At 34.9% G+C, this 24301-nt stretch overlaps 4 protein-coding genes and 1 non-coding gene across 10 annotated transcripts; 2 read left to right on the forward strand and 3 right to left on the reverse strand.

Annotated features, from left to right (window-relative positions):
- Positions 1 to 3846: 3846 nt before the first annotated feature.
- LOC104702316 (uncharacterized) lies at positions 3847 to 6513 on the forward strand. The gene is made up of 3 exons (XM_010418163.3): positions 3847 to 4660; positions 4751 to 4848; positions 5689 to 6513. The coding sequence occupies exons 1-3, from the start codon at positions 4065 to 4067 to the stop codon at positions 6399 to 6401; spliced, it is 1407 nt and encodes a 468-aa protein (XP_010416465.1). The 5' UTR covers positions 3847 to 4064; the 3' UTR covers positions 6402 to 6513.
- A 5618-nt stretch (positions 6514 to 12131) lies between these two features.
- On the reverse strand, positions 12132 to 13086 carry LOC104702317 (WEB family protein At1g75720-like). The gene is made up of 2 exons (XM_010418164.3): positions 12820 to 13086; positions 12132 to 12730 (listed from the first exon to the last, which is right to left on the reverse strand). The coding sequence occupies exons 1-2, from the start codon at positions 12940 to 12942 to the stop codon at positions 12266 to 12268; spliced, it is 588 nt and encodes a 195-aa protein (XP_010416466.1). The 5' UTR covers positions 12943 to 13086; the 3' UTR covers positions 12132 to 12265.
- A 342-nt stretch (positions 13087 to 13428) lies between these two features.
- LOC104702318 (uncharacterized) lies at positions 13429 to 17647 on the reverse strand. Of its 6 annotated transcripts, none has more exons than XM_010418165.3 (12): positions 17458 to 17647; positions 16812 to 16982; positions 16433 to 16587; positions 16237 to 16294; positions 15640 to 15764; positions 15256 to 15545; positions 15117 to 15156; positions 14982 to 15036; positions 14834 to 14897; positions 14363 to 14759; positions 14160 to 14288; positions 13429 to 14061 (listed from the first exon to the last, which is right to left on the reverse strand). In XM_010418165.3, the coding sequence occupies exons 2-12, from the start codon at positions 16870 to 16872 to the stop codon at positions 13660 to 13662; spliced, it is 1776 nt and encodes a 591-aa protein (XP_010416467.1). In that variant the 5' UTR covers positions 16873 to 16982; positions 17458 to 17647; the 3' UTR covers positions 13429 to 13659. The 6 variants fall into 6 exon arrangements, with proteins under 6 accessions (XP_010416467.1, XP_087313197.1, XP_087313196.1 ...); XM_087457071.1 differs by having other exon boundaries at positions 13429 to 14052; positions 17458 to 17637; XM_087457070.1 differs by having other exon boundaries at positions 13429 to 14055; positions 17458 to 17637.
- A 2445-nt stretch (positions 17648 to 20092) lies between these two features.
- Positions 20093 to 20164, forward strand: TRNAT-CGU (transfer RNA threonine (anticodon CGU)). Its single transcript has one exon. It is a non-coding gene; the product is annotated as a tRNA-Thr (tRNA).
- A 524-nt stretch (positions 20165 to 20688) lies between these two features.
- LOC104702320 (gibberellin-regulated protein 1) lies at positions 20689 to 21525 on the reverse strand. The gene is made up of 3 exons (XM_010418168.3): positions 21373 to 21525; positions 21238 to 21277; positions 20689 to 21141 (listed from the first exon to the last, which is right to left on the reverse strand). The coding sequence occupies exons 1-3, from the start codon at positions 21445 to 21447 to the stop codon at positions 20960 to 20962; spliced, it is 297 nt and encodes a 98-aa protein (XP_010416470.1). The 5' UTR covers positions 21448 to 21525; the 3' UTR covers positions 20689 to 20959.
- Positions 21526 to 24301: the final 2776 nt, after the last annotated feature.

Below are 24301 nucleotides of genomic sequence, written 5' to 3' on the forward strand. Positions count from 1 at the left end.
TTGAATTATTAGATTTTGGTTTTGACATATACCTAAACGTAAATGCTTCACCCAATCCCTTATCAAGCCCACATGTTTCCACTCTCTGTATCTAGCAGGCCGGATGTAAACCGAACCGTCAAAACCCACAATATTATCTCTGACTCTCAGTCCGTTGTGGATCAGGTTAAATGTGACGGGTAGCGAAATGGATAAAACCGCTTTAACATCCCTGCTCAAATACTTTATTTTAAAATTCAAAGAAACTATACTTGGTCAATAGTACATTTGTGTTACACAAATGATAAAAGAAAAAAGAAAAAAACAGAACACTCTGCAAAGTAATTTATAAAACGAAAGGGGTTAAACATAAAAATAATATATAACCATAGGACCACGCACGGCTACAAGTTGTGACATATCATCATTTTGTGGAAAAATACATAAACATTTACAAAATATCTAACTGTGTATATCTAATACGGCATTGTATTTATTGTACATACAAAATAACCAATTTGATCAGATAATACGTGTAAAAAGAAGACCACAACGAATACAGAGATTCATAAATTAATACGTTGTGTAGAGAGACCAATAATTGAAAGAAGGATATGCAACGGAATGATTGATGAGTCCACTATAAAAATTAGGGACCATACTTGAATGATAGTTGTTGTATATCTATCTACTTGCATTTATTGATATGAAGCTTGTACTTGTTGTATGCTCCAGTGTGAAACTAAAGAGTGTCAGCAAGAAGAACCCATCTTCTTCTTCTTATTATTTTTTTCACCACTTTGTTTAATTCTCCACAAGCCATCCCTGACGCGATATATATCCCAATTTGGACTCTCTAACTATAAAAAGCAACTCACCAACAAACAAATACAATTTTTAGGTGGTAAAGACCAAAACCAGGTCTCGTTTTCTCTCATCTAATTTTCTACAAGTTATTTGATTACAGAATGAGTGTGTGAAAAGAATTACATTGCAGTTGTTACAAGTATTCTAGTATTAAAGTAGACCACATGCTTTTCATACATACTGCATCAGTATAACAATGTATTATTCCACGTACACTTTCGTGACAGTTCTTTAGACATATGAGATATGACTATAGTTTTTTTTTACTGTAAAAGTTTACTTTATAAGATGGAACATGATACAGTAAGATACTCTCAAGATGATGCAAAACAGTAATGGATATAAACAGTTTATTTTGCGAACTACTATTTAGCTATTCTCAAATGTATATTTTCTTGTACCACAGGTATTATGTTCGTTTATTTGTACAAAATTTCAAAAATCGTATGTCTGTTTAAAAGGTGTACTAAATAGTAATTTGTTTTCTTTTTTCTTTATGATATTTGTCCCTTTGAGCTAGGGATTAATCATTTGATATTAGGGATATGTCCGTACGTTTGAGTTTTCAACTTATCGGGTGGGAGATGTAATGTAATTTAAATGAAATCAGATAAGGGGCTTGATTCGATTCCTTATAATATAGTACGTAGTCTATTATGATAACATGAAATGGGGACACAATTGTCTCTAGTTTCATATATTTTAAAACCATTTTGCCAAACCTTTAGACCCCAAATCACACGTGCACTTTATAGCATGGTAAACGAATAACACATTATACTAATAGTAACACCATTTTGTATCTAGAGATATACGCTTCTTGTTGTTGGTCACAGAAATAAACCTTACAAAAAATTTCAAAACATACCTGAGAAAATTCATGAAAAGATCCATAATTCATACTGTATATACTGTATATACTTATCACGGTACGAAGCTCTCTCTCTCTGTCGGTGTTTTAAAAAACTACAATCGTTCGTGGCTCTATATTTAATGCCATATTCAAAGCACTTGAATTTATACAAATTGGGAATTGGAAGGTTTCTCTTTACTGCAATACAAGATGGGTAATACCAATATAAAATTTATATCAATTTTTGAAGTTATAAATGGGTAAAATTTATTAATCACAACCCAGTCCTAACCGGCCACGTTGTGAGTGACTCTTTTTAATACGACATGCAGCAGGGATTAATTTTTCTGTCAGTCGAATAAATTCCATTGTCACCGGACTTATAACAAATTATTCAAACGTTACGTTTGTAAACAATTACTTTAACTTTTCGTTTTTTTGAAATTCAAACTCGTTTTTAAGAATCAAACACCTCACGCTCCTTTTTCTCGATGAAACTTATAAAAAAAAAAAAAAAAAAAAACTTATAAAATAGCAAACATCATTGAACACAGTTTGAAACGAAATGACTAATTCTATAATAATAATCTCTGATGATTTTTATAACCAAGTTTATTAGATTGAAAAAAAACAAAAGAGAGGGACAAATGTGGAACACGACGAGTGAGAAGGCCAAAGCGACTTCGTGATAAAATCCAAGTATTGTGGCGAATGTGATGGCCTTCGATTTTTACATCTGGTCAACGGTCAACCTTAACCAAATATTTTGATTGCTTCAGTATTTAGTATTTACCTTGATTATGATTAATTCACTTTATGTTACTTATTGATGAGTGGTTAGTACAGTTACTCAAATTTATGTTTTTAATACCACAGCCTAAAAAATTATGGCGCCTGAGTTACCACCCCATACACTGATACACAATGTGGACACTAGACACTGCGTTGTGGCATTCTCAATTCTCACCATTTTATACAATAAATTATTATTATTTGGCGCATTAAACCTTTTTATGATAGTCAGTATATATATTAATAAATGAATTTAAACCCATACCTATTTACACAAACTTCAAGTTTAACTCCACTACTTTTTACTGTAGTGAGATTAGTTTATGACACCCTAACTTAATTGCTTTGAAAAAGGAACAGTCTATCAGTCTAATCCAGTACCAATTCCTTACAAATACAATCACATTGCATAAACCTAGAATAGTAAAATACTTCATACAATTATTGAATTTAACACGAAAACATACTATTGAATTAAATTTTAAAAGCAGTATAGTTTAGTTTATTTATAGGAAACTAAGAAATAAAAGACATTGAAAAATACAACTCGAGACAAATAGAACATTTGGAATCCGTAATCACAGTTCCAGATACGAAGTTTCCAAAGACCTTGTCTGGTGTTTAACGTGTAATCTTGTTTCTGTTTTAAACAATTGTTTTGACCATACATCCAAAACAATTATTTTATAATCATGAGTACTATTATCGTTTTTTTTCTTGCTTGCATTCACGGAATCTTCAAACCTTTTTCTATTTTGATAAACACGGATTAATTCTCCAATCTATTCTTCATAGCTAAATTTTTCATTTTTATTATGTAATTTAGCGTCTTCATAGTAATGAGATTTCAACCAGAGATTTGAGTATAATTCGAATACCAAACAAATTTATACTATATTAAAAGAGTCGAGATGCTTTCTTACGTGGCGTTTTGTACCAATGGAAGCTTCAGTGACGTGAACAAAGTCAGCCCCTTAAGTAGGTCAAACTGTAATGGCAGATTATACAGATGAAGCTGATAGATAGACGAAGCAGTTAAAGCACATACAAGGCCAACCAAGCTCGTCCAAAAAATATTAATTTCAGTATCCTCTAACTAATTTCTTATCATCAAAAGAGTAATTCACTATTTGAAATGTATATTAAATACTGTTTTTTCTTTTGAGGAAAATATACAAATTAACTGCACTGCAAGTCTACAACTAACCTAACAAAGTAACCAGATGCCAAAATTAATTAGAAAGATTTGTTTTATCTGACAAGAGAAGATATCTGAATATAGTTAATTTAGTAGCCTATTTTATTATCAATTCAAAAGATTATAAATCTTAGTAAATTAAAATTCGAAATGAGAAGAATATTTATGAGAAGGGTAAGAAAGTAAAACTGTTAAATAAATAATTAAAGAAAGATAGAGCCCACTACTTTAATCTTCTTCCCTCCTTATTACACATCTTGGATCCATCTTCGATTTCAACACCTAAGAAAAAAAGCTTATAATTAAAGAACCATAAAGAAGAACACAAAAGAGCAACTCTCACATTCTCAAGAGTTTCTTTCCTTCTTTCTTACAATGGCTTTACTAACTTTCTTGCCGGAAAACGCAGAGCCGCCTCAAAAACACAATCCACCGTCGAGCAAACGCAAGAAACGCGAGAATCCCACCGATCAAACTCAACCGCAGAAACAGAAACCACACAAACCGCAGAAACCGAAGAAAGCAGTACTTCCGAAGCAGCCTTCTTCATGGGACCAAATCAAGAACCTATTGACTTGCAAGCAAATCGAAGGGTCAAGAGTCCATGATCCTTCCAAGAACTCTCAGCCTGGTCCGTCCATAGCTACTAACTTATCTCCTTCCAAGCTCGGCTCGTCGTGCAGCTCCATATGTAGCTTCAGAGACGTGGCTCACGGCAACACTCGCGTGGTTCATAGAGCAGACCACTCTCCCGACGTAGCTAACTCGACTGCTCCTGACTCGGAGACTCGGCTTCTGACTCGGAAACCTGGTCAACACGGTTCTTCTTCGTCTCGGTCTCTTACATCTGGCTCAACAAGATCTAACGCCAGCGGGAGTTACACGTCATCATCAACGACGTCGTTTAGAGCAATGCAGTTCCGTAAACTCTCCGGATGTTACGAATGTCACATGATCGTTGACCCTAGCAGGTAAAATGACTACACAAATCAATGATGAAAAATAATCCTAGTTATAATTTATGTTTCTGCAAGTTCATTCTTTTTTTTAAAAAAATGTAGGTATCCGATTTCGCCTAGGGTTTGTGCTTGTTCCCAATGTGGAGAAGTTTTTCCCAAGCTTGAAAGCTTAGAGCTTCACCAAGCTGTTCGTCACGCAGGTGCGGATTTTACATTTTACTATTTTCGGTTTTTGAAATTTACTAACTTTATCATTTAGCGACAATCCTTTTTTTTTTTTTTTTTGGTGTGAGTACTGAGTAGTCACTTTTTTAAAGTCAAACCTAGTATCTAGTGGGATTTCGTTAATGCAAAATTGCTTAGTAAAGTAAAATATTATGTTTTTGGATCCTTAACTGGAAAAAAATTAAGATCTCAGTCCATGATTTGACTTGTGAATGATGATATAAACTCAACTTGTTTAGTATTTGATTGAATTATTAGCACTAACACATGTTTTCCGGTGAATCTGCACTTGGATTTATCGATAGATTTACCGTAATGTTAAGCAAATAATTAACGAACATGCTTTAATAGCTTACACTTATCTTTTTTAATGGAATCAAGATCTCAATGTTATTGTCGGTGATAATATCGATCAAATAAGTTAGGATGAATTTGGCCTTATGTCGCAGATTCATCCGTATTTTTAGAGAAAATTACAAAAGAGAATAGGGAATAAATATAACTGGAGAGGACAATATATTCTATGGTATCCATATATGTCGTTTTGCTTTGGAAAACACTTAGCATGCTGCCATGGGACCATTTTGTGTACTATAAAAAGAAACAGCTGTCTCTCTGCTCTTAACTAAATTCAATGTCCCCCCTGATATTATTACGTGTCATTTAACTATTCGACAGTATAAGAATTACAACCCCACCTGACAGTAACCGAATTAAAACTCTGTCTTAATGTTTCCAAAACTCAAGATTTTGTTTTGACTTCGTATAGAGTTTCCCTGATTTCATGAGCAAAAAACGTTGTCGTTTTATTGCAGTTTCGGAGTTAGGTCCGGAAGATTCGGGTCGAAACATAGTGGAGATCATATTCAAATCAAGCTGGCTTAAAAAAGACAGTCCCATCTGTCAAATCGAACGGATATTAAAAGTCCACAACACTCAGCGTACGATCCAACGGTTCGAAGACTGCCGAGACGCGGTGAAGGCGCGTGCGCTACAAACCACCAGAAAAGACGCTCGTTGTGCCGCCGACGGTAACGAGCTTCTGCGTTTCCACTGCACCACTCTCACTTGCTCTCTCGGAGCTCGTGGCTCGTCTTCTCTCTGCTCCAACCTCCCTGGCTGTGGCGTCTGCAACGCGATTCGCCACGGATTCCTAGGAAAATCCGCTGGCGGAGGAGGAGCCACCGCAACTGCTAACGTCGGTGGCGTGAGGACGACGGCCAGTAGCGGAAGAGCTGATGATTTGCTGACGTGTAGCGATGATGCGAGGAGGGTGATGCTTGTCTGCCGCGTGATCGCTGGGAGAGTTAAACGCGTTGATTTACCCGCGGCGGAGGGTTCTGCTACGGCGGAGAAGAAGTCTCCGGTGGAGGATAGTTCGGCGGCTGGAGTTTCATCGAGCGGTGGTGTGTACGACTCGGTGGCGGTCAACGCTGGAGTTTATTCGAATCTGGAGGAGCTTGTGGTTTATAACCCGAGAGCTATATTACCTTGCTTCGTGGTTATTTACAAAGTCTTAGAATCTTGAATTTGTATTTTAACTTAAGAAAAATAATGGTTGTTCTAGTACTACTTCTAACTTTTTAATAGTATAAGGAGATCAGGTTAATTAATCATCAACCTGAATCATAAATTCCATCTTTTGTATTGACTTAATTACATATTTTTATCATTGACCTCATGAGTTAGGTTAAGAATTACTAGTAGAGGTGAGTTTAAAAAATCATGATTAATTATGGTGAAGTTAACGTGTTCTTTTCTCAAATTAGGCTTTTTGACCAGTAAGTAAATGTAACATTTTGTTAACTATAGTAACTTTGATAGCTGTTCACACTGGTGGGCATCAAATAGTGTGGGAGTGGCAGGGTGGTATAATTGCTACCACATGCGTTTTCAGTAAATTGTTTTATTCACCCGAGTTCTTTTCATTTTTTTTTTTTGCTTTAATTTTTCTAGGGAAAGCTGATTTGATTTTTGTAAATAAAAGTTGGGTGTTGTATAGTTTTTTAGTAGAGTATAGAAGTGTTGTCAAAACATAAGAAGAAACACAGCAGGTATATATTGGCATAGTTTAGATAAGTTCGAAATTTACCCATAAGTAATAAAAAGGGTTGCACGCTGTGAGAGGGTGCACCATTGGAACTTTCCTCGTTGTCAGAAGCTTGCTACATTGTTTATTTATAAAATAACTCGATTTCTCCTTGAAGTTGCAAATGAAATCAGAGATTTGGAATCAAACCAGTTTTATATTCGAGTTTTGCAACAAATATGTGGAGCATAAGTTTCAGAATTCAGAAGTTCTATTAAAAGATGAAATTAAAGTTGACCCAACTATAGCGAGCAATGTTAAAAAGTAAGACCTTAAAACACATACGCATATATGTCTATCTCCATTTTAAAAAAGAACATGCATCGATTAAGTAATGCTTATATTTGTATACTCTATGAAATAAAATATTTGAGACCTTTGGAGCTTTGAGTATCAACATATTTCAACGGGGAGATGTAGGGCTTAATCCCGCTTGTAGTTTATGTTGTGAGAGGTTTTGTTGAAGGGTGTTTGGAAATGATTTCAGATCATCATAAAAAGTAAAATTGTTGAATCATAATCTGTCAATGCTGGCTTGCCAAGCCAGAAAAAGTGGCTTTAAAAAGCCAGAACATATGATAATAATAATAAAAAAGCTTGACGATATTTAGGAGACATCTACAAAACAAGTGATTAGTTCTTTTAATCGTTTGTTGATTATTACTTACTTAGTTACTTTTTATTGGCAACAAATAGGTTCTGATCGATTAGTAATTGTTATCGTTACGGTAGAAGGTGACAAAGTTTCTTTTTATATAACTTTTTTTTACCGTTACCTCTTTAGCCTAGTATATTATTGTTTACTGTTTCTTTTTCTGCATTTTTATTTTTACCGTTTTAAGTCACTTGTCCGATTATATGTAATATCTTCCCTAGAAACTCGAACTTGTTTACGGAAAAAAAAAAAAAAATGGCTCAAAAGAATTGAACACAAAAAACTTGATTCAAAAAGAAAACTAAAATATATATCACTGCGGGGTCAAAACCTGTATTCTGAATTCTAATTGCTATACTACCGCACATTTTTCTCTATTTGTTACGTGTACTCAAATGGGCCTTCACGACTTGTTAGAAATGGGTCATTACTTACCTTAAAAAAACTTTGGCCCAAAAGGGTCATCGTCTGTAGAATCCACCATACTCAAAGGTCCTTGATCCATTGAAATTCGACCCAAGTCTCTTTTTTCTTTTTTTTTTCATTTTTGAAGTACAGAATAATTCATTTGTTTACAGAAACGAAGAAAAATAATTTAATCATTTATCGTGCTTCGTGCATGACTAAAAAAATTACATTTTTGTTATTTTAGCCGATCTTCGTACATGATGTTACACTTTTACATTATGTTTAATCCACGTGCGAAATTACATTCCAATTATTACGCTTTTACCACAACATCTTTTATTACAAGCAAGTTTCTCTCATTGCAAATTACACTTTTGTTGTTAAAGCCAACTTGAATCAGTCTGGTAAAAGTCTCTGGTATAGTAGTAAAAGTTCACGAAATTAATAAACTATTGAGTTAATTTTATGAGTTATCCAGGTGGTTTTAGGGCACGACCATCGGTCATTTTAGGAGAGGGTCAGTAGATTAAAAAATTATTTAACTGATTAAAAATAATTATTTATCAAGTAATTAGGGGAGACTCGAGTCTCCCGCGACATTTTTAGAACCCCAGAGACACTTATGCGTGTCAAGACGCCATTCGTCCGTATTAATTCATATATATATTTTTTTTCTTCCTTTTACTCCAATCGACCCAAAATCTGTCTCTCTCTCTAAGATTTTCTAAGTCTGATTACTTCATCTTCTTCCTTTCGACTCTAGGTAAGATTCTCCTTTGTCTGGTATATAAAAGTCTTTTGATTTACTCAGTGATTCATTTCTAGATTTCTCTTGATAGAATCCAGAATCATTTGTTTGAAATTGATAGAGATCTTTGATTTTATAAATAAAAATATCAGAAATCGTTTGTGTGATCTGTTTATTCTGAAATCAATTTGTATTAAGATGATCCCTCAATTAGGGGAAATCATTTTGTATTATATATATGATTTTTCAATTTGTGTCCTCTGTTTTTACTTTTAAGTTTCTGATTTCTATTTGAGTCATCTAAAGATCCAAATTTTGCAGTCTTGATGTTTCAATTTAGTTGCATCTGCGATGATGAATCTGATATTCATCTCTGCTTGATCCTATCTAAGTTCATAAGTATATTAGATTAGTTATAGTGGATGTGCATCCTTCGTATTTAACTTGGTCAATCATGTGTTTTAGATAACCTCTTATTTGGTTATGTCCAGTCTAGTTTGGTTCTGTTTTTAAGTCTTGATTGATCCTTGTTTGTTTCTTGTTGTAAGTCATGTTTGGTTCTGATTTGTATGTCTAGTTTGGTTCTGTTTTTAAGTCTTGTTCTGGTTTCTCTTGTTCTGGTTTAAATCTTTCTTAAGTCTTGTTCTGGTTCAAGTCTTTCTCTTGTTCTGGTTTTAATTATTTTCTTTTCATTGACAGGGAGCATAACTCCATTTAAATAAGTACACACACTTGTGATTTTGCAAATATGAGAACATGTATGTACACTGAATCATTTTTCAACGTTTATATTAGATGACCACAAAGCCAAGGGAAGTGGATTGGCTCCATGGCCAGCTTGATTGACCTCTCCTCCTCCTCGGTTAGCCATTGATGATGGGATTTTTCTTTTCTTTTTTTTTTTGAGATGGAGAGAGAGCTTTAGCTAGATGGAAGTTGAATATATATAGGGGAAGAGATGTAGAAAGGTCAAATGAAATAGGATTAAGGGTTGTATAAGAAAGATGGTGAAGAGAGCTTTGCAAACTGCAGGATTTGGCACTGGAGAGAGCTTTTGCTGATTTGTTCTCTGCAACTCAGTCCTCCACTTGGTGATCATCAACTTCCTAAGGTGTTTTACTCTCCTATCTACAACTGGCTTTTGTGTCTTCATGTATTGGAGTTTTTAGGTGTCACTTGGAATCAAAACTCTAGTTTGAGATTTTTTTTCTTCTTGTTGTCAAAGAGTCAAAAATGTAATATATTTGTGTCTTTTATTCTTAAGACATTCATATGTAAAAGATAATCAATGGAGGAGAAAAAAATAAATACTCCGTTTGTCCCACAAAGATTGATGTTTTGAGATATTTTTTTGTCTCACAAAGATTGATGTTTTGTAAACTTCAAGAAGTAATCATTGAAAATATTTAAAATTTTGAATTGTTATTGATTTAAAATTAAATAATATTTCTTTAGTCAAAGAAAAAAATATATTTAAACTCAGTAATTATTGTTTTCTTAAAATATGTAAAAGATTCTACACATCAATCTTTTAGAGACAGAGGAGAGTAGAAGTTAGTGGAAAGTTTTACATAAAATTATTATTAATTAATATATAAGACACCTGCCGGAGGAAGACTGATGAGAATGCTCTTAGTTAGTTTTAATCTTAAGGAAGAATTTAAAGTGCAAGACATAATCATAACCGTCATAAAACCTTAAATTATAAAAAATGAATTCCTAATCCAACAAATCATTTCACCAAAAGCCTCTTAATTCTTTTATGTTCGCTCCATGTCCCCTTTCTCTCTAATGAATTCCCTCGTTATCTGCCTTTTAATATATGTATGTACTTCCCTTTTTTTCCTTTTTGAATCAAACTCTTGTTTTGTTCTACGTACGAATAATGTTTTTGAAGTTAAATGTTTTGCTTACTGGTCCCAAAATTCATTGTACCCCTAAAACTAGGTCAAAGACAAGTGTAACCGCAGGACCACTAATCTTCTTTTCTGACTGTAATCACAGTGATTAAATCACTAGTTACAGCTTTAATCATGCATTAATTATACGGCAGTTCAACGTATGATTTAATCGTACGTTGATTATTTCCTTGTTTCTCGTCTATTTTGTTTGTTTTTCATTGAAAAGCTTTAAATCTAAAGAAAACTTCAGTCTCTATGTGCATGTGGTCAGGTATCTTACGTTGGAATTATAGCAAAAGATACTGATGTCATTGTCTTGAAGTGTTGCTGATGCTGTACACTTATACTTAGATCATAATTCCACGATTTAATTTTTCATATTTTGTATTGCAATCACATTTAGACGAAAACATTTTAATAAGATATAAGATAATTACGTTAGTCTTTGAACTAACAAATGAAAAACAAAAGTTGATATGGAATCTAAAAACAAATTAAGCATATTGTTGGGGGAAGATGTATTTTTTTTTTCTTTCCCTGAGCAATGCTATGAGTCTGTGACACTGGTCGGAACCATATACAAGAGGTTAGTTTTTTTTTTTTTTAGTTCACGTCCTGAATGAATCTCTTGTCATTTAATTAAAACAAAAATTGGAGACAATTAAATGGGATTAAGAGCTTAGATAGAGTTAAGATGGGGCCTACATATGTTCATAGGATAAAACACATCTCAAGAAATTCTTTGGTGGTTTAATCATTGAAACACTCTTGTTCCTGTTTTTCCTCCTTGATGAATCATTACAAATTTTACTTAGGGAATTTTATTTTATTTTATAAGAATTTTGAATGCTAGTTATTAAATTATAAAAAATATGTATACATGAGCTTTCACCATTCATATATAGAGTATAGACAAAACCCTCAAGATCTAATTCATCTCTTCGAACGATCAGTTCGATAGGATTATCTATCTTCACGATGAAGCTCTTCCACGGATTACGAAAGTTTCTCATGAGGCTCATCGATCTCACTCTCCCTTCCTCCTCTCGCCGGCATAAGAACTCACGCAACGGTTCCCACGACGGAGAGAGGTTTGAGCCGCCGAAGGTTTCGTGTAGTAGTTCGTACTATTCGTCTCATGTACACTACAGTGAAGCTATCGCTGATTGCATAGAGTTTTTCAACAAGTCTTCGGCTATGTCTTGTGATGAAGATCATGAAGCTTACGTTTAGTGATCAACATCTCAAAAGGCAAAACTCACTTCTTCTTTTTTCCTTCAACATTTGGTTCGAGGCTTTGCTTTTTTTTTATTTGAGTTATTGTAATTTTGAGAAACTTATATATTTATATTATGGTCATTTATAAATTTAGTCACATTTTTGACGACTCTTTTCTAGGTAAATTTCTTTCAAACTTCGAGTATTTTCATTATTATCAAAATATGTATACTCGAGAATATAAAAGTTTTTTTTTAATAAGTGGAAATAAAATATTTTCAGGAAGCATTTACGAAAGCCATACATACATGTGATATTATTATCAAAACCAAAAAAAAGCACACAGCAAAAGAAATTTAGAAACCAAACTGTTTCATTGCAAAACCTTTTTCTTAGAAAATAACCCTCCAATAAACAAAGGGATCAAACTCTTCTTCTTCTTCGTCATCTTCTTCTCCTTCCTTTTCATCGAAGGATGTCTCTCAAGAAACAACTCCACCACCGAACCATTATTACCAGTCGGGTTTGCAAATTTCACGTATCTTTTCTCGCTCATCGATCTCAACGTCGGACTTCTGATTGGTCCATCATCAACCCGAGGAACTAACACTTCGAATTTGGTTTTGAAGACAGTATCATCGATTCTGTTTTCGGGTTCCTCAGGATCTACTCTCAGCTTCTGGAGCTCTTGTTTTGTCCGTTCAAGCTCTTCCTTGAGACAAGACAATGCGTTTCTCATTTTTATGCTATCTTCCTTTGCCTTTTTGAGATCATGTTTTGTCTCTTCAAGCTCTGTCTCAATCCGTGATGGATCTTCTTCCCATTTCTCATCCTGCATCTGTTTCTTTACTAATGTTATCACAATAACCAATCTCGGAATCAAATAATCATATGGTAATGTGAGTTTACAAAATAAGAAGTACTTGCCACTTTGAGATGGTTGGAATAGACTTGGCTGGCTAAGACTCTCTCGCCAAACAAAGCAACGGCTTCTTTGACAGTTTTAAAAGGTGACGTTGTGTCTATCTCTGCTCTCTTCATCGTCTCCATATTATGGCTAGTTAGTGTTTAGCTCTCTCTCTGTGGCGCAGCAAAGAGATACATAAGCTTGCATGCTTATAGCTTTGTGACTTTAGAATTGAGTGAGAGACGACGCAAAGCATATTATTTTCTTCATCTCCACTTCTTCAGAGTACTCTTTTCTTTCTTATTGTTTTAATATTTCATAGTCTTTTGGAATATATATCCTGTTCGTAAAATGTAAATTTCTCCCTTTCACACTTGTTTTTTGGTGAAAAATACCGTTTGTAGAGGATTTAATTATTAGAAAAATTAACTTGCACTAAACAATTTAAAAACTTTTAAATCCGTGTAAAATTGTTTAAATCCAAAACTACCCTTTTCCCAAAAAATTCATGTTATTTTTGTGAAAGAATTGAAGTATTTTTCTTGGAGCAATTCGCTTGCTGCACAAGAAACTTAATGAAACTTTTACTTTTTGTCTTGGACTGTCTCACTTTAGAAAACATGGTCCTCAAGAAAATTTGCTCCTTTGAAGAAATCCTGGATCATTTACATAAAAAGACATTGAAGTTTTTTTTCTCAAACTAGTGGGATTCACCTCTCACTGACAATTCCTTGTCTATCCGATAATCATCACCATCTCAAATTCCGGCGAAGAAAGAAACAGATCTCTGATTTTTTTACTCAAACCATCTGTAAAATCCTTACAACTATTTAACTATAAAGCAAAACAGGGCAGCTTCACTATTGCTCGTTGCAAAGTAGTTGCAATGGTGTCCTTGTATCTTCGTAGATAAGTGGGAAATGGTGTTCTTGTCTGTTCATCACCATCCGTGAAGGATTGTTATCATTATGGTGATGGCTTATTGACATTGCTGCAGCAGCAGCCATGAGATGATGTTTCTGTTGAGATACATTGTTGTTGATTTGAAACCTTGGGGAGGAAGCAATTTGGGGAGTTTGTTGAATACTAGTCAGGTTCAAGGAGAGGTTTGGTTGACTGTACTGGTTTGATTGCATGGTGTTCCCATTTGTTGGTCTGTATTGAGCAGCCCATAGCCTTTTTTGAAGCTGTTGCTGGTGCTGGTGGTTTGCATTGTAAGCCGTTTGGAATCGACTGGCTAGATATGGAGAAAGCTGCTGCAACTTATAAGATGAAAGAATGTCTTGTGTTATATTATTTTACTGAATCCTTTAATCTTTTGCTAGTAAAGAGTCATTTTGGGTTAGAGCATAAAACAAACCTGATGGCTAGAAGTTGCAGGTGAGAGTTGCCTATTGTAAGCAGCAGAGAGATACTGTGGAATTGAATTTGGAAGTTGGAAATGAGATTGTGTTGCTCCAGCAGATGATAGAGTTAGGAAATCATAGCTCTGTCGTTAAAAGAGAAAAGATATAAGAATCACAGAGAAAACGAATTAACCAAATAAGAATAGTGATGTATTACCTGTTTTTGTGAAGTGTGTGAACCATTGAGATCGAGAGCAAGCTGAGTCCTGTCTTCTGGCACGGGTTTTGAGTTATGTGTCCTGTGTATATCGAGTAGATGCGGGTTTTGATACCTCTTGGCTGGAGAAACCATTGTTTTAAAGTCACTAATGCTTGTCACCGGATCAGGGAGTCTGCGTTCTGACATATCTGAAGTTCTTTGCTCAATTTGGTTAAGTGTCGTGGGATTACTCTTACTGGTCTGTAATACTTTAATGAGACGGGAAATGTAAATGTGAGAGGCACATCTTTTCAACTTTCTCGGCTGGACTCTTAACGGTTCACTCAAGAGTGAAGCAGTCTTGGAAGGAGAAGCAGCTTGATCCATCCAAGGTGGAAGCTTTGTGGATGATGGTCTGATTTAAGAAAGAACGATATATAAGATAAGAAACCCAGCAGCACAAAAGAGAATTAACAGGTTAGGAGTTACTTTGAAAGAACTTGAGCTCCTGAACGAACAGTTGAAGATAAGCCAGGCCACAGTGCAAGAAGACCTTTTTAGAGTAACACAAAAGTCAGTATTAGGAGAACGGTTCTTAACTCAAGAGTATATGTGATACAAAGGTAGGTTTTATTACCGTTGCTCTTATAGTCCGTGTCACTAGTTGCAACCTTTGTTTCAAGGGCTCTTACCTAAGAATTTTCCAATGTAATCAGTGGCTATATGAATCTAAACTACGAAAGTAAAATTCAGAAGGAATCAGAGTGCTTACAGGTGCATCAGTCACATTCACTAAGCTGCTTTGCTTCAATCTATCAATGAAATCAACCATTCTGTAAAAGTTAGACAACAGAAACCACCAATAGAAATAAATAACCGAAGACAAACTTAAACAGGAACTCGCTACAAACCCTGTTGTGCTGAGCTGGTTATCAGATTGCACTAATGGCTTTGCATCAGTCTTGTTAGTTTTGGCTGAAGAGAGAGCTGAAACTCCCGGTTCAAGCGATTCAGCTTCTGTATAGTCAGGTTTCACAACCAAGATAGAGTCAGGTTTGCTAGTTTCTTTCTCATGACAAGTCTCCTTCTTATCAATAGAGTCAGCCTCAGTAAACATTCCAGCTAAACCGTATAAAGTCTCTGCAACTTCTTTCTCATCTTTCGAAATCATCATCGACTCAGGAACTATAGCTTTTGCTTCCTAACCAAAACAAAAAAAAAAACAAAACCATTACTCTATTACATGTTCTATGTCTTACAAAATTTGAAGTCAATCATAAAAAAAAACAATCAACCATTTCTTGATTCTCCTTCTTTACTAACTCCTTGTTAAAAGACTCACTCCCGGTTTTCGACCGGTTAAGTCTCTTTGATACAGAGGATAGCTTAGAAATAGATTCAAGATTCCTCTTCTTCATGGCTGTAAATGAAAAGTGCACAAAATGAGATTAAAAAAAAGAAGTGAGAAAAGGTTAGCAAAGAAAAAAAGTAAGTGTAGGTTTTGAATTCGAGATGAAAAAGAGAGTTCCCCAATTGACAAAGACAAGCTTTAAAGAAAAGAAAGAAATATTATAAGTTGAAGATTGATAGCTTTTGATTTTTATAAAGTATATAAGAAAAAAGAAAGACATGTAGCAGAATCTTGCGTCCACAATAAGAAAGAGAAAGGAAAAAAAAAAAAAAAAGCAAAAGAGTTTGCTTGAAAAATAATCCAAAATCTCAAACACAGATTCAAAAGCAAAAAAAATACCCATAATCTTCCCAACCAACTCTACTCAGAAACGACTGACACATTAGCAGTTCATTATTAATTCACTAAAAAAACAAAAAATGAAAAATTGGTTTTGTAACAAGTATTCTTCTTTCTTTCACTGGAGTCACGAACAACGCACCTGAACGAAGCTTACGTGGTACAGAGGCATGATCCACACCACTAGTGCCTTTCAAACTCTGAATATGAGAGAGAGAGAGAGAGAGAGAAAAGAGAGAAATTAATAAATGTGAAAAGAGTTTAAAGATGAGGAGAAAATTAAGGGATAGATAGGTAATGAGGAAATTAAGTTTTTGGCGTATTGATGAAGAAGTTACCTTTTTTGGAAGCTTAGATATCTTCCGAGAAACCTCGTTTTCTAAATCTGAAGGATGATGATGAAGAAACTCGTAACTCATCATTCGTTTTACATCATCAGCTAAACCAAGTTTCTTCAACATTCGTTTCTTCGATTTTCCAGTATACCCAGATCCTAAAAAAATCACACCATGAGTTGGATACAAAAACTTTTGAGACCAAAAAAAAAAAAAAAAAAAAAAAAAAAAAAAAAAAAAAAAAAAAAAAAAAAAAAAAACTTTTGAGACCAAACAAAACAGAGCAAACAACGACAAAAAAATAAAGATAAAAAGGTTGGATTTTTATTTTTGTTGGTTTCTGAAACAAAAAAAAAAAAAAAAGATTGGATTTTTGTGTTACCAGATTGTTGTTTATTGGTTCCTCCTCCACGTCTCATCGCATCTCGACGACCCATCTCCATTTTTTTTGTTCTCTCACCACTCAAACCAGAGGTTAAGAAGAAGAAGAAGAAGAAGAAAGACTCAGACTCACAGAGAAGAACAAAAAAAAAAACTCACTTCTTCGACATCTCTGCAAAACAAAAGGGGATTGATGATTACTTTACACACACACTTTGATTTTTAGATTACAGAAAGAAGAAGGGAAAGAGAGAAAAGTAAACAAAAAAAAGAAAAAAAAATGTTAAAGAGAGAAAAGTTGTAAAATCGTTTCTCGTGTCTCGAAGAATCAGGTTCTTCGTGAAATAAAGAGAAGAGACAAAAAGCAAAAAAAAAAGAAAGAAAGACTTAAAGATGGAAAAAAAAAAAAAAGATTTTTATTATTAATGTTTGTACATTACAACCCGTGAATAACCCAAAAAAAAAAAAGAAGAGGGTATTTTTGCATTTAGTAAGGAAAATAAAAGAAAGATTCATTAATGGAGGCACTGTTCTTCAATCAAATCAAAACATTGATATGTAACTGACACAAGAAGATGAAGAAGAAAAATATAAAATAAAACGTACACACAGAATTATAAACAGAGATGAGAGATCTATCCAAAAACCTTGTTCTCTAATCTTTTGTGTATAGTTTAGCTCTGGCCTCCGTATGTAGTAAAGACGGATAATCCGAAGTTGTCGTTTCACTCTATCGCTTCGCTTTTATAAATGTCACAACACACAAATGTGACAAAAATAAAAAAACGCCTATTCTCATTTCATTCACTCTGTTTCGTTTTTTATCTATCTACCCTCAGTGGTGAGAGATCCAACGGTGTGTAGTTAAAAAGAGACGAGATCCGTCCGATTCGTTTATTTTCAATGTTGTGCCACGTAATCCATTAGAACAAGGTCAGTGTGTCAGAAACGTCAGCACCCAGAGCTGAATTCCAAAAAAATTGTACTAATTATTTCATGCATGGGTTTCTTATGATGGACACTTGATTTTCAATTCGTACGGTTTTTATGGATATTTTCTCTTTTGTTTCCGTGCCAACGAATTAAATTCCATGGACGATATGCAAAAAAGATACCAACATCGTTTTTAAAATGTCAGTAAGTATAAGTAAACTACTCTAATCAATTTCAATTTTTGTAACGTTTCATATGGTAAAAGTGTTTATAGATAGAGATATTGATAAGATGGCCAAATTAATGGTTGACGAAAATAATGAATTGGCTAAACGGCTTTAACCAGTTAAATGGGGTTTGTTGGACATCACAAAATACTATTATGTGGCAGTTTATAAATTTTTATACGTTCATAAAAGAAGAAGACTAGACATTCAATTTTGTTTTCTGAACGCATCATCTCTACTACTTATTCCGCAACCATTATTATAAAGTGGCCAAAAAGTACCATTAAGAAAAGAAAGAAAAAGAATTATGATCAAACTTGGAGAATTGGGTCGTCCGCCGGGTCCATTTAACTCAGACGTCTGGCTGTCTTCCTTAAATACGAGAAAATGTCACGGCGTTTTTTAAATCTCTTCTTTTCTCTTTTAATGTTTTTGTCTTGTCTCGTCCAATAAGAAAACGGCATGGCCCTTACAAAAGGCTCCTCCCTCTAAACTATTAGAGTATAGACTTTTGAAATAGAGAGAGACTAGAGAGTACTGGTGGTGGTGAATGGTGATGTTCAAATCGACGGCTATGATAAGATTAATCATTTCACCACGTCGTCACACACTGAAATCGACAAGTCAGGTGATTTCTGCCAACTGTCTCCTCATTATCTACTGTGTGTGAGTCTACCAAAGATATTCATTCTTCTCTTTTTCTCTCTCTTTGTCTAATCTTTTTCGATTTATAATTAGCATCAGTCAATGGCCGATCCAGGACACTTTTTAGTATAGGACACACCGCATACTAAATTTATTTAAAATTATATATAAACATAAAAATGTTCTGTAATAAATTTAAAACTATAAATAAAAGAAATATATGTTTCATCGCTATTTCATTTGCCACTTTATTAAATATTTTTATTTTAAAAAATAGACTATTGTTTAAAAACTATTAATTATAGGTTACATTAAAAATTGGTATATAAACGAATTATCTATTAAATGATAAAATAACATGATTTACAAGTTTTATGAATAATAAATCATATTATAAACCTAGAGAAAATTAACTAGAGAATTTTTCACATTATAAATTAATCACAAAATAATTACTTATAATAAACATGTTTGATGTATTTAGAACTAGGAAAAAAACTAAAAAAGTTATGATAATTCAAGTTTTAGTTGACCAAGACAGAAAACTAGATCACTTATGTTCTAATTCTCTTATGGCATTTTAAAAAAATAACTATAGGAAACTTCTATTGCATCAGAAAAAAAAATTATCACAGACTTTTGTTAGCAAAGTTATGTGGGTCGTTCTTGTTAATTATTTTGAATTGAAATAATTTTCTTTACGTTTTTAATACGACTGATTGGGTTAAGCCGTTAAGGCATATATTTGATTTTCAATGGGGTGTGGCACCTTTCAAAAATATTCAATAAAACAGATCTATAAATACAGTAACACATATAATATAAAAGAAAAAAAAAAAGGAGGTGGGGCACGTGCCACACCCCTCGTAGCTCTGCGTCCGCCCCTGGCATCAGTTCACTCTCTAGGACTTTGTGTATTTGTTTAATTTATTAGTTAGCAGAGTACGATTTTGGATCAAGGCCCATAAAAAATACGAGTTGATAAGTAAATAAGAAGATCCACTCATGTGATAACTAAGGCCCATATAACAAACAATGGTTCAAGAAAGATTTATGGGTAGCGATGATACAAACAATGGTTTGGTACTCTTTTCTGATGATAAATTTATGGGTAGGTCGGGATTTTTTTCTAAGGTACCTCCAGACGACTTCCACGTTCAGTCATGTCGACGTAGGTGATATCCGGTACATTCCTGTTGGAATTCACAGCCGCAACATGCTGCCAGAGTTAATTGTCGTCAAGCTTCATAGTTGGTCATTCACATACTAGTATAGTAGTATTTACTCATTTTGCTACAAAGTAAGACGAACAGAAACGTAAACACGTGAGAAGGGGCATTTTCACTAACATCGACGAACCAAACATCTATGTTGTCTACAAATGTCTATGCTCCGAGTTCCCATTCCTTTGTCATTTCTCATGGGTTTATTAATTATAAGCGTTTAAATAACATTAGGTTTCGTCCAATAATCGAAGGCCTCCGTAGCATAGTGGTATTGCGTTCGCTTCGTAAGCGAAAGGCCGCGAGTTCGATCCTCGCCGGGGGCTCTTTCTGTTATTTATTTATTTATTTTTTTTTATTTTTTATTTTTTATTTTTATTTATTAAACCAGAGTCTTATATCACAACGTTATTAACAAAACGACATTTTTCCACAATGGGATTTTCACCATATCAGTTAACTTCTCTTGCTAGATTTTTGGAAAACTTTATTATTCATCTCTATTATATACTACTACACCGTACCCTAGTCATCTTTGTAGTTTTCTTTTCTTTTAGACGAACCTATGTCATGAGTGTGTGGACCAAATTTTGGAATAGGGTGTATGGCTGTCGAATAATTATCGATGTTAACAAAATCTTAAACCAAATTTGCTCTGAAATGATTATAATGACCTATGGTCTCAGTCTCCACAAATGAATTAATCACTGAAATACAATTATTCAGTTTACTCAATACGCAATCAGTCCAATTATATATAGTTGTCATCTTCCATCGATCTCTATATCTTTCGAAAACCGCTTACCATAAAAGAAGAAAAAAGCAGAACAATCACTCAAAAGTTACATAATTTTTTTGAGTTACATAATTTTATTACATAAAATGAAACTATACAATGAGATTATTGCACGAATCGATATACAAATAAATAAAAACAAAACTCAAATCCTGGAAACTTACACAAAATAGACCAATCAACAATACAGTAGTACTCACTCACGACGACGACAACGTACGGTTCTCGTTTATTATTTGATCCACATATATATGCGCCAACAAAATACTAACAAAACGACATCCTCGCGTTATCCTCAAACAATTAAGAGCTTTTGTCCTGTTTCTTATGGGCACTTGCGGCGTCCACCGTGGGTGGTGAGGCTAGCGTAACACTCGCATTTGTCGTAGTTTCCGTACGTGCCAGGTGGTACACACTGGCATCTGGAGCAGCAAGTCCCGCACGCTCTGTGACACAGCCTCGGCCTCCTTGAAAGCCTGCACCGTGCTTGACACGCACTCCCACAATCTATACATAAATGACAAACACAGCTTATTTAAGTTTACTAATTACATCAAGCGTTATGTATTATTTATATGGACTTATGCGTAGTAATATAATTACCGATCTTCTTTGCGTAACCATCTTTTGTCTGTGAGTTTTCCTGCAAGAATATTGTCGTGATAACATGTGAGAAATATGTTTCTAAATAAATAAATATATTATATTGAGAGTATGTTGTGATGGAAATAGACGTACCAAATCGGCCTGGACGAGTTGAAGAACAAGAAGAGATATGAGAAGAGAAGCAATAAGGGCTTTAGAGATAGCCATAATTCTCCAAGGAGAGAATATGATGTGAGAACCTTAGCTCAAGATTGAGACTAAATTTGTGTGTGTTTAAGTTGTTGTGTCGAAATGAGAACTTGAAGGCTTCTATTTATAGCCCTCCTTTGGATGGGCAACCGACCCCATTATTCGGTCTAGACTATTCTTTTTTTTTTTCATGGAAAATAATTGCTTTCTAAGTTTCGGAATATAGTTATGATAGCAAGTAAGTACTTTCCAACAGTTGATGATGATCACAACCAAAAACGCACACATTATCTTTTTTTTTTTTTTTAGTTTATTGAGAAAAGTATAAATAAATCTATTTCGATAATTTTTTTTATATACAGTAGATGATTAATATATGAAAAATGGTTAGTAGCAATATAGCATATGGTTTAGGTGTATATTGTATAAGATTTATTTTCTCTTTTTCGAATGGGTCGGTTGGTGCGTATAAAAGTTTTGGGGTACGCGGAGAAGAGAATATTGTGGTGGGAGAAAAAATAAGGATGTATTATTTAGTGGTCTCTTGTTTTAATTTGATCAATGGATTCGGTATCATTTTCTATTTTCCAGCGAATTTTGATTATAAAATTTTGTTTAAAAATCCAATGTTTTATGTGAATCCTGCTTTAGATATAACTAGAAGCCAATGTATATCACTGCGTAAGTGTGTAGACTTCTTCGATGTACATATACCTAAACTCTATTATTGGTTTTTCGCTTGGGTTTGGTAAGTTTTTGGTTCTACCAACAAATCTTGATTCAGTGATATACATATAGATATGATAATTTATTCGAACGATTGACTTTTGACTTCCCTAATGAGCTTTTTTTCTTTTTGAGTAACATAAACTAATACGTTGACGTATACACTGACTCGTTCCGGTTTCGAAGTATGTACGCTCTTTTTACGATGAATATTTACTGATTTGTGAAAAAAGTGGAAAACTATATTTTTTCTGTTTGCTACGCTTAGATCCTTTAAAATCGAATTTATTTCTGATGAGTTATAGAACAATTTTTATTTGTAGTTACTAAACATTTGAGAGAACACCACAAATTTTTTAGAAGTCCAAAAGTATTCCAAAAGTATTTTGGGTAGCTAGGCCACAAATAAGCTCCTCTAGGCTTTTTGATGCGATTTTCTCTCTCAAAAGAGAAAAATTGACTTCCTTCGCAGCCCACCTTCGGCGTCTCTCACAGCGTCGGAACCCGCTCCCACTCTTGCCTTTAGGCCTTTCCCTCCTCATGAGGAAGACATCGAAAAAGAAGAAACCTCGAGCTTCACAATCTCCACCCTTGAAGGGGCAAACCTTGCCTTTTTCTGAATTTCCAGTCTCTGGTGATGTTTCGCAGTCCCTCCTTTTAGGGTCGTCTGCGCTCAAGAATCCCTCCCCTAATGCCTCAGCTGCTTCCTGCGAGAAGGGCTCAGCCATTATCTAAGACCCTGAAGCTGGCTCGCCAGACCTAGGTCAGATTCAAAGTGAAACTCCGGTCCAAGATGCAAACGCGGTATCCCCAGCTCTGGTAGTCTCTGAAGGAACAACAGCTCTTGCTGCTGCTGCCTCCAACACCTCTGCGAAATTCGTTCTTATGGCGGACCCAATTCAGACCATATCTGTAGATCCTCTCAGATCTACGACCCCAGCTCCCCCCTGCTACCTCGGTAGCGGATGATTTGTGGGTCAAGCTCTTTAACGGTTCCCCTACTAAAAGTCTGTCCAAGAAAGGAGAAGCTTTTACTCTGGAATCGGGTGAGTCTTGTGTCAAAATCCCTAACTCGGTTATTATTAAACATCAAAAAGTTTGGGAACCCTTTATTTTGGGTCAGTTCTATGCTGATCCACCCCCATAGGCTCTCGTCCATACGATTGTGAATGGAATCTAGAGCAAGCACTTCAAAGATATTTCGGTATCCCGTATGGAGGAAAATGCTTTCCTCTTTCACATTCCTAATGTCCAAACAAGACGACGTGTCCTAAACCAGCGCCTATGGCAGATAGATAGTCAAACGATGTTTGTGGCAAACTGGGAACCTGGCGTCGTTCTGGAAAAACCAGAATTATCCTCTGCTCCTATATGGCTGGAGTTACATAATGTACCACTCCAATTCTTTAACGAAGAGGGGCTTGAGCACATCGCAGGTCTAGTAGGCGACCCTAAATGTCTGCATCCTGATACAACAAATAAAACAAATCTAGAGGTGGAAAAAGTCTTCACTTTCATAGACCCGAGAAAGCCATTGCCTGAAGGCGTAAATGTGCAGTTCGAATCGGGAGAGATACAAAGAGTACTTGTTGCCAGTCCTTGGATGCCTCCAATCTGCTCTCATTGCAAGGAGGTAGGTCATAGTGTGAAACACTGCAAAACAACTCCAATCACGTGTAATGACTGCAAATCCACTAACCATTCATCAGCTTCCTGTCCGAGACACAAGGGGAACGGATCAAGAAAGCCAATCCGTCCTCATTCTGCATTAGCTCAAGTCTCTAGAACAGACACCGCGACACATCCCAAAAGACAACCTATAGACAGCCAAACTGGCAATTCAAAGCTAGTCTATGTGGTTAAGACCAAGTCCCCTGTTGAAGCAGGATCCCGTCTACTGAAAGGGGAGTCAAGCCAGGCACTTCAGAATGTTAGGGGACAAGAAACAAAGGGTTCAAGGAAGGAGAGCATCACTGCTTCTGAGGCAGAACCTGACTCCTCTGACATTGTTTCTAGCGAAGAATCAGAGGAAAATTTTGTGGAGGATGAAGAGTATGAGTTTCAGGAGGTAGTTTCAAAGAAAAATCGGAGAAATTATCGGGGCATGGGCCCCAATTCTCAGTAATTGTCCATGTATAGGGACATC

The sequence above is a fragment of the Camelina sativa genome, chromosome 7, assembly GCF_030686135.1.
Source record: "Camelina sativa cultivar CO46 ecotype springtype chromosome 7, ASM3068613v1".
Taxonomy (NCBI): domain Eukaryota; kingdom Viridiplantae; phylum Streptophyta; class Magnoliopsida; order Brassicales; family Brassicaceae; genus Camelina; species Camelina sativa.

What these genes read in the sequence shown, in the direction of transcription:
- LOC104702318 (XM_010418165.3), bottom strand. Translation starts at nt 16,872, where the DNA reads ATGGAGATGGGTCGTCGAGATGCGATGAGACGTGGAGGAGGAACCAAT. An exon ending in CACGGACTATAAGAGCAACG is followed by an intron (nt 14,898 to 14,981) that starts GTAATAAAACCT and finishes TACTCTAAAAAG; the next exon opens with GTCTTCTTGCACTGTGGCCT. An exon ending in CACACACTTCACAAAAACAG is followed by an intron (nt 14,289 to 14,362) that starts GTAATACATCAC and finishes TTTTAACGACAG; the next exon opens with AGCTATGATTTCCTAACTCT.
- LOC104702316 (XM_010418163.3), top strand. Translation starts at nt 4,065, where the DNA reads ATGGCTTTACTAACTTTCTTGCCGGAAAACGCAGAGCCGCCTCAAAAA. An exon ending in ATGATCGTTGACCCTAGCAG is followed by an intron (nt 4,661 to 4,750) that starts GTAAAATGACTA and finishes AAAAAAATGTAG; the next exon opens with GTATCCGATTTCGCCTAGGG. An exon ending in CCAAGCTGTTCGTCACGCAG is followed by an intron (nt 4,849 to 5,688) that starts GTGCGGATTTTA and finishes GTTTTATTGCAG; the next exon opens with TTTCGGAGTTAGGTCCGGAA.
- LOC104702317 (XM_010418164.3), bottom strand. Translation starts at nt 12,942, where the DNA reads ATGGAGACGATGAAGAGAGCAGAGATAGACACAACGTCACCTTTTAAA. An exon ending in ATTCCAACCATCTCAAAGTG is followed by an intron (nt 12,731 to 12,819) that starts GCAAGTACTTCT and finishes GTAAAGAAACAG; the next exon opens with ATGCAGGATGAGAAATGGGA.
- LOC104702320 (XM_010418168.3), bottom strand. Translation starts at nt 21,447, where the DNA reads ATGGCTATCTCTAAAGCCCTTATTGCTTCTCTTCTCATATCTCTTCTT. An exon ending in AACTCGTCCAGGCCGATTTG is followed by an intron (nt 21,278 to 21,372) that starts GTACGTCTATTT and finishes ATATTCTTGCAG; the next exon opens with GAAAACTCACAGACAAAAGA. An exon ending in TGGTTACGCAAAGAAGATCG is followed by an intron (nt 21,142 to 21,237) that starts GTAATTATATTA and finishes ATTTATGTATAG; the next exon opens with ATTGTGGGAGTGCGTGTCAA.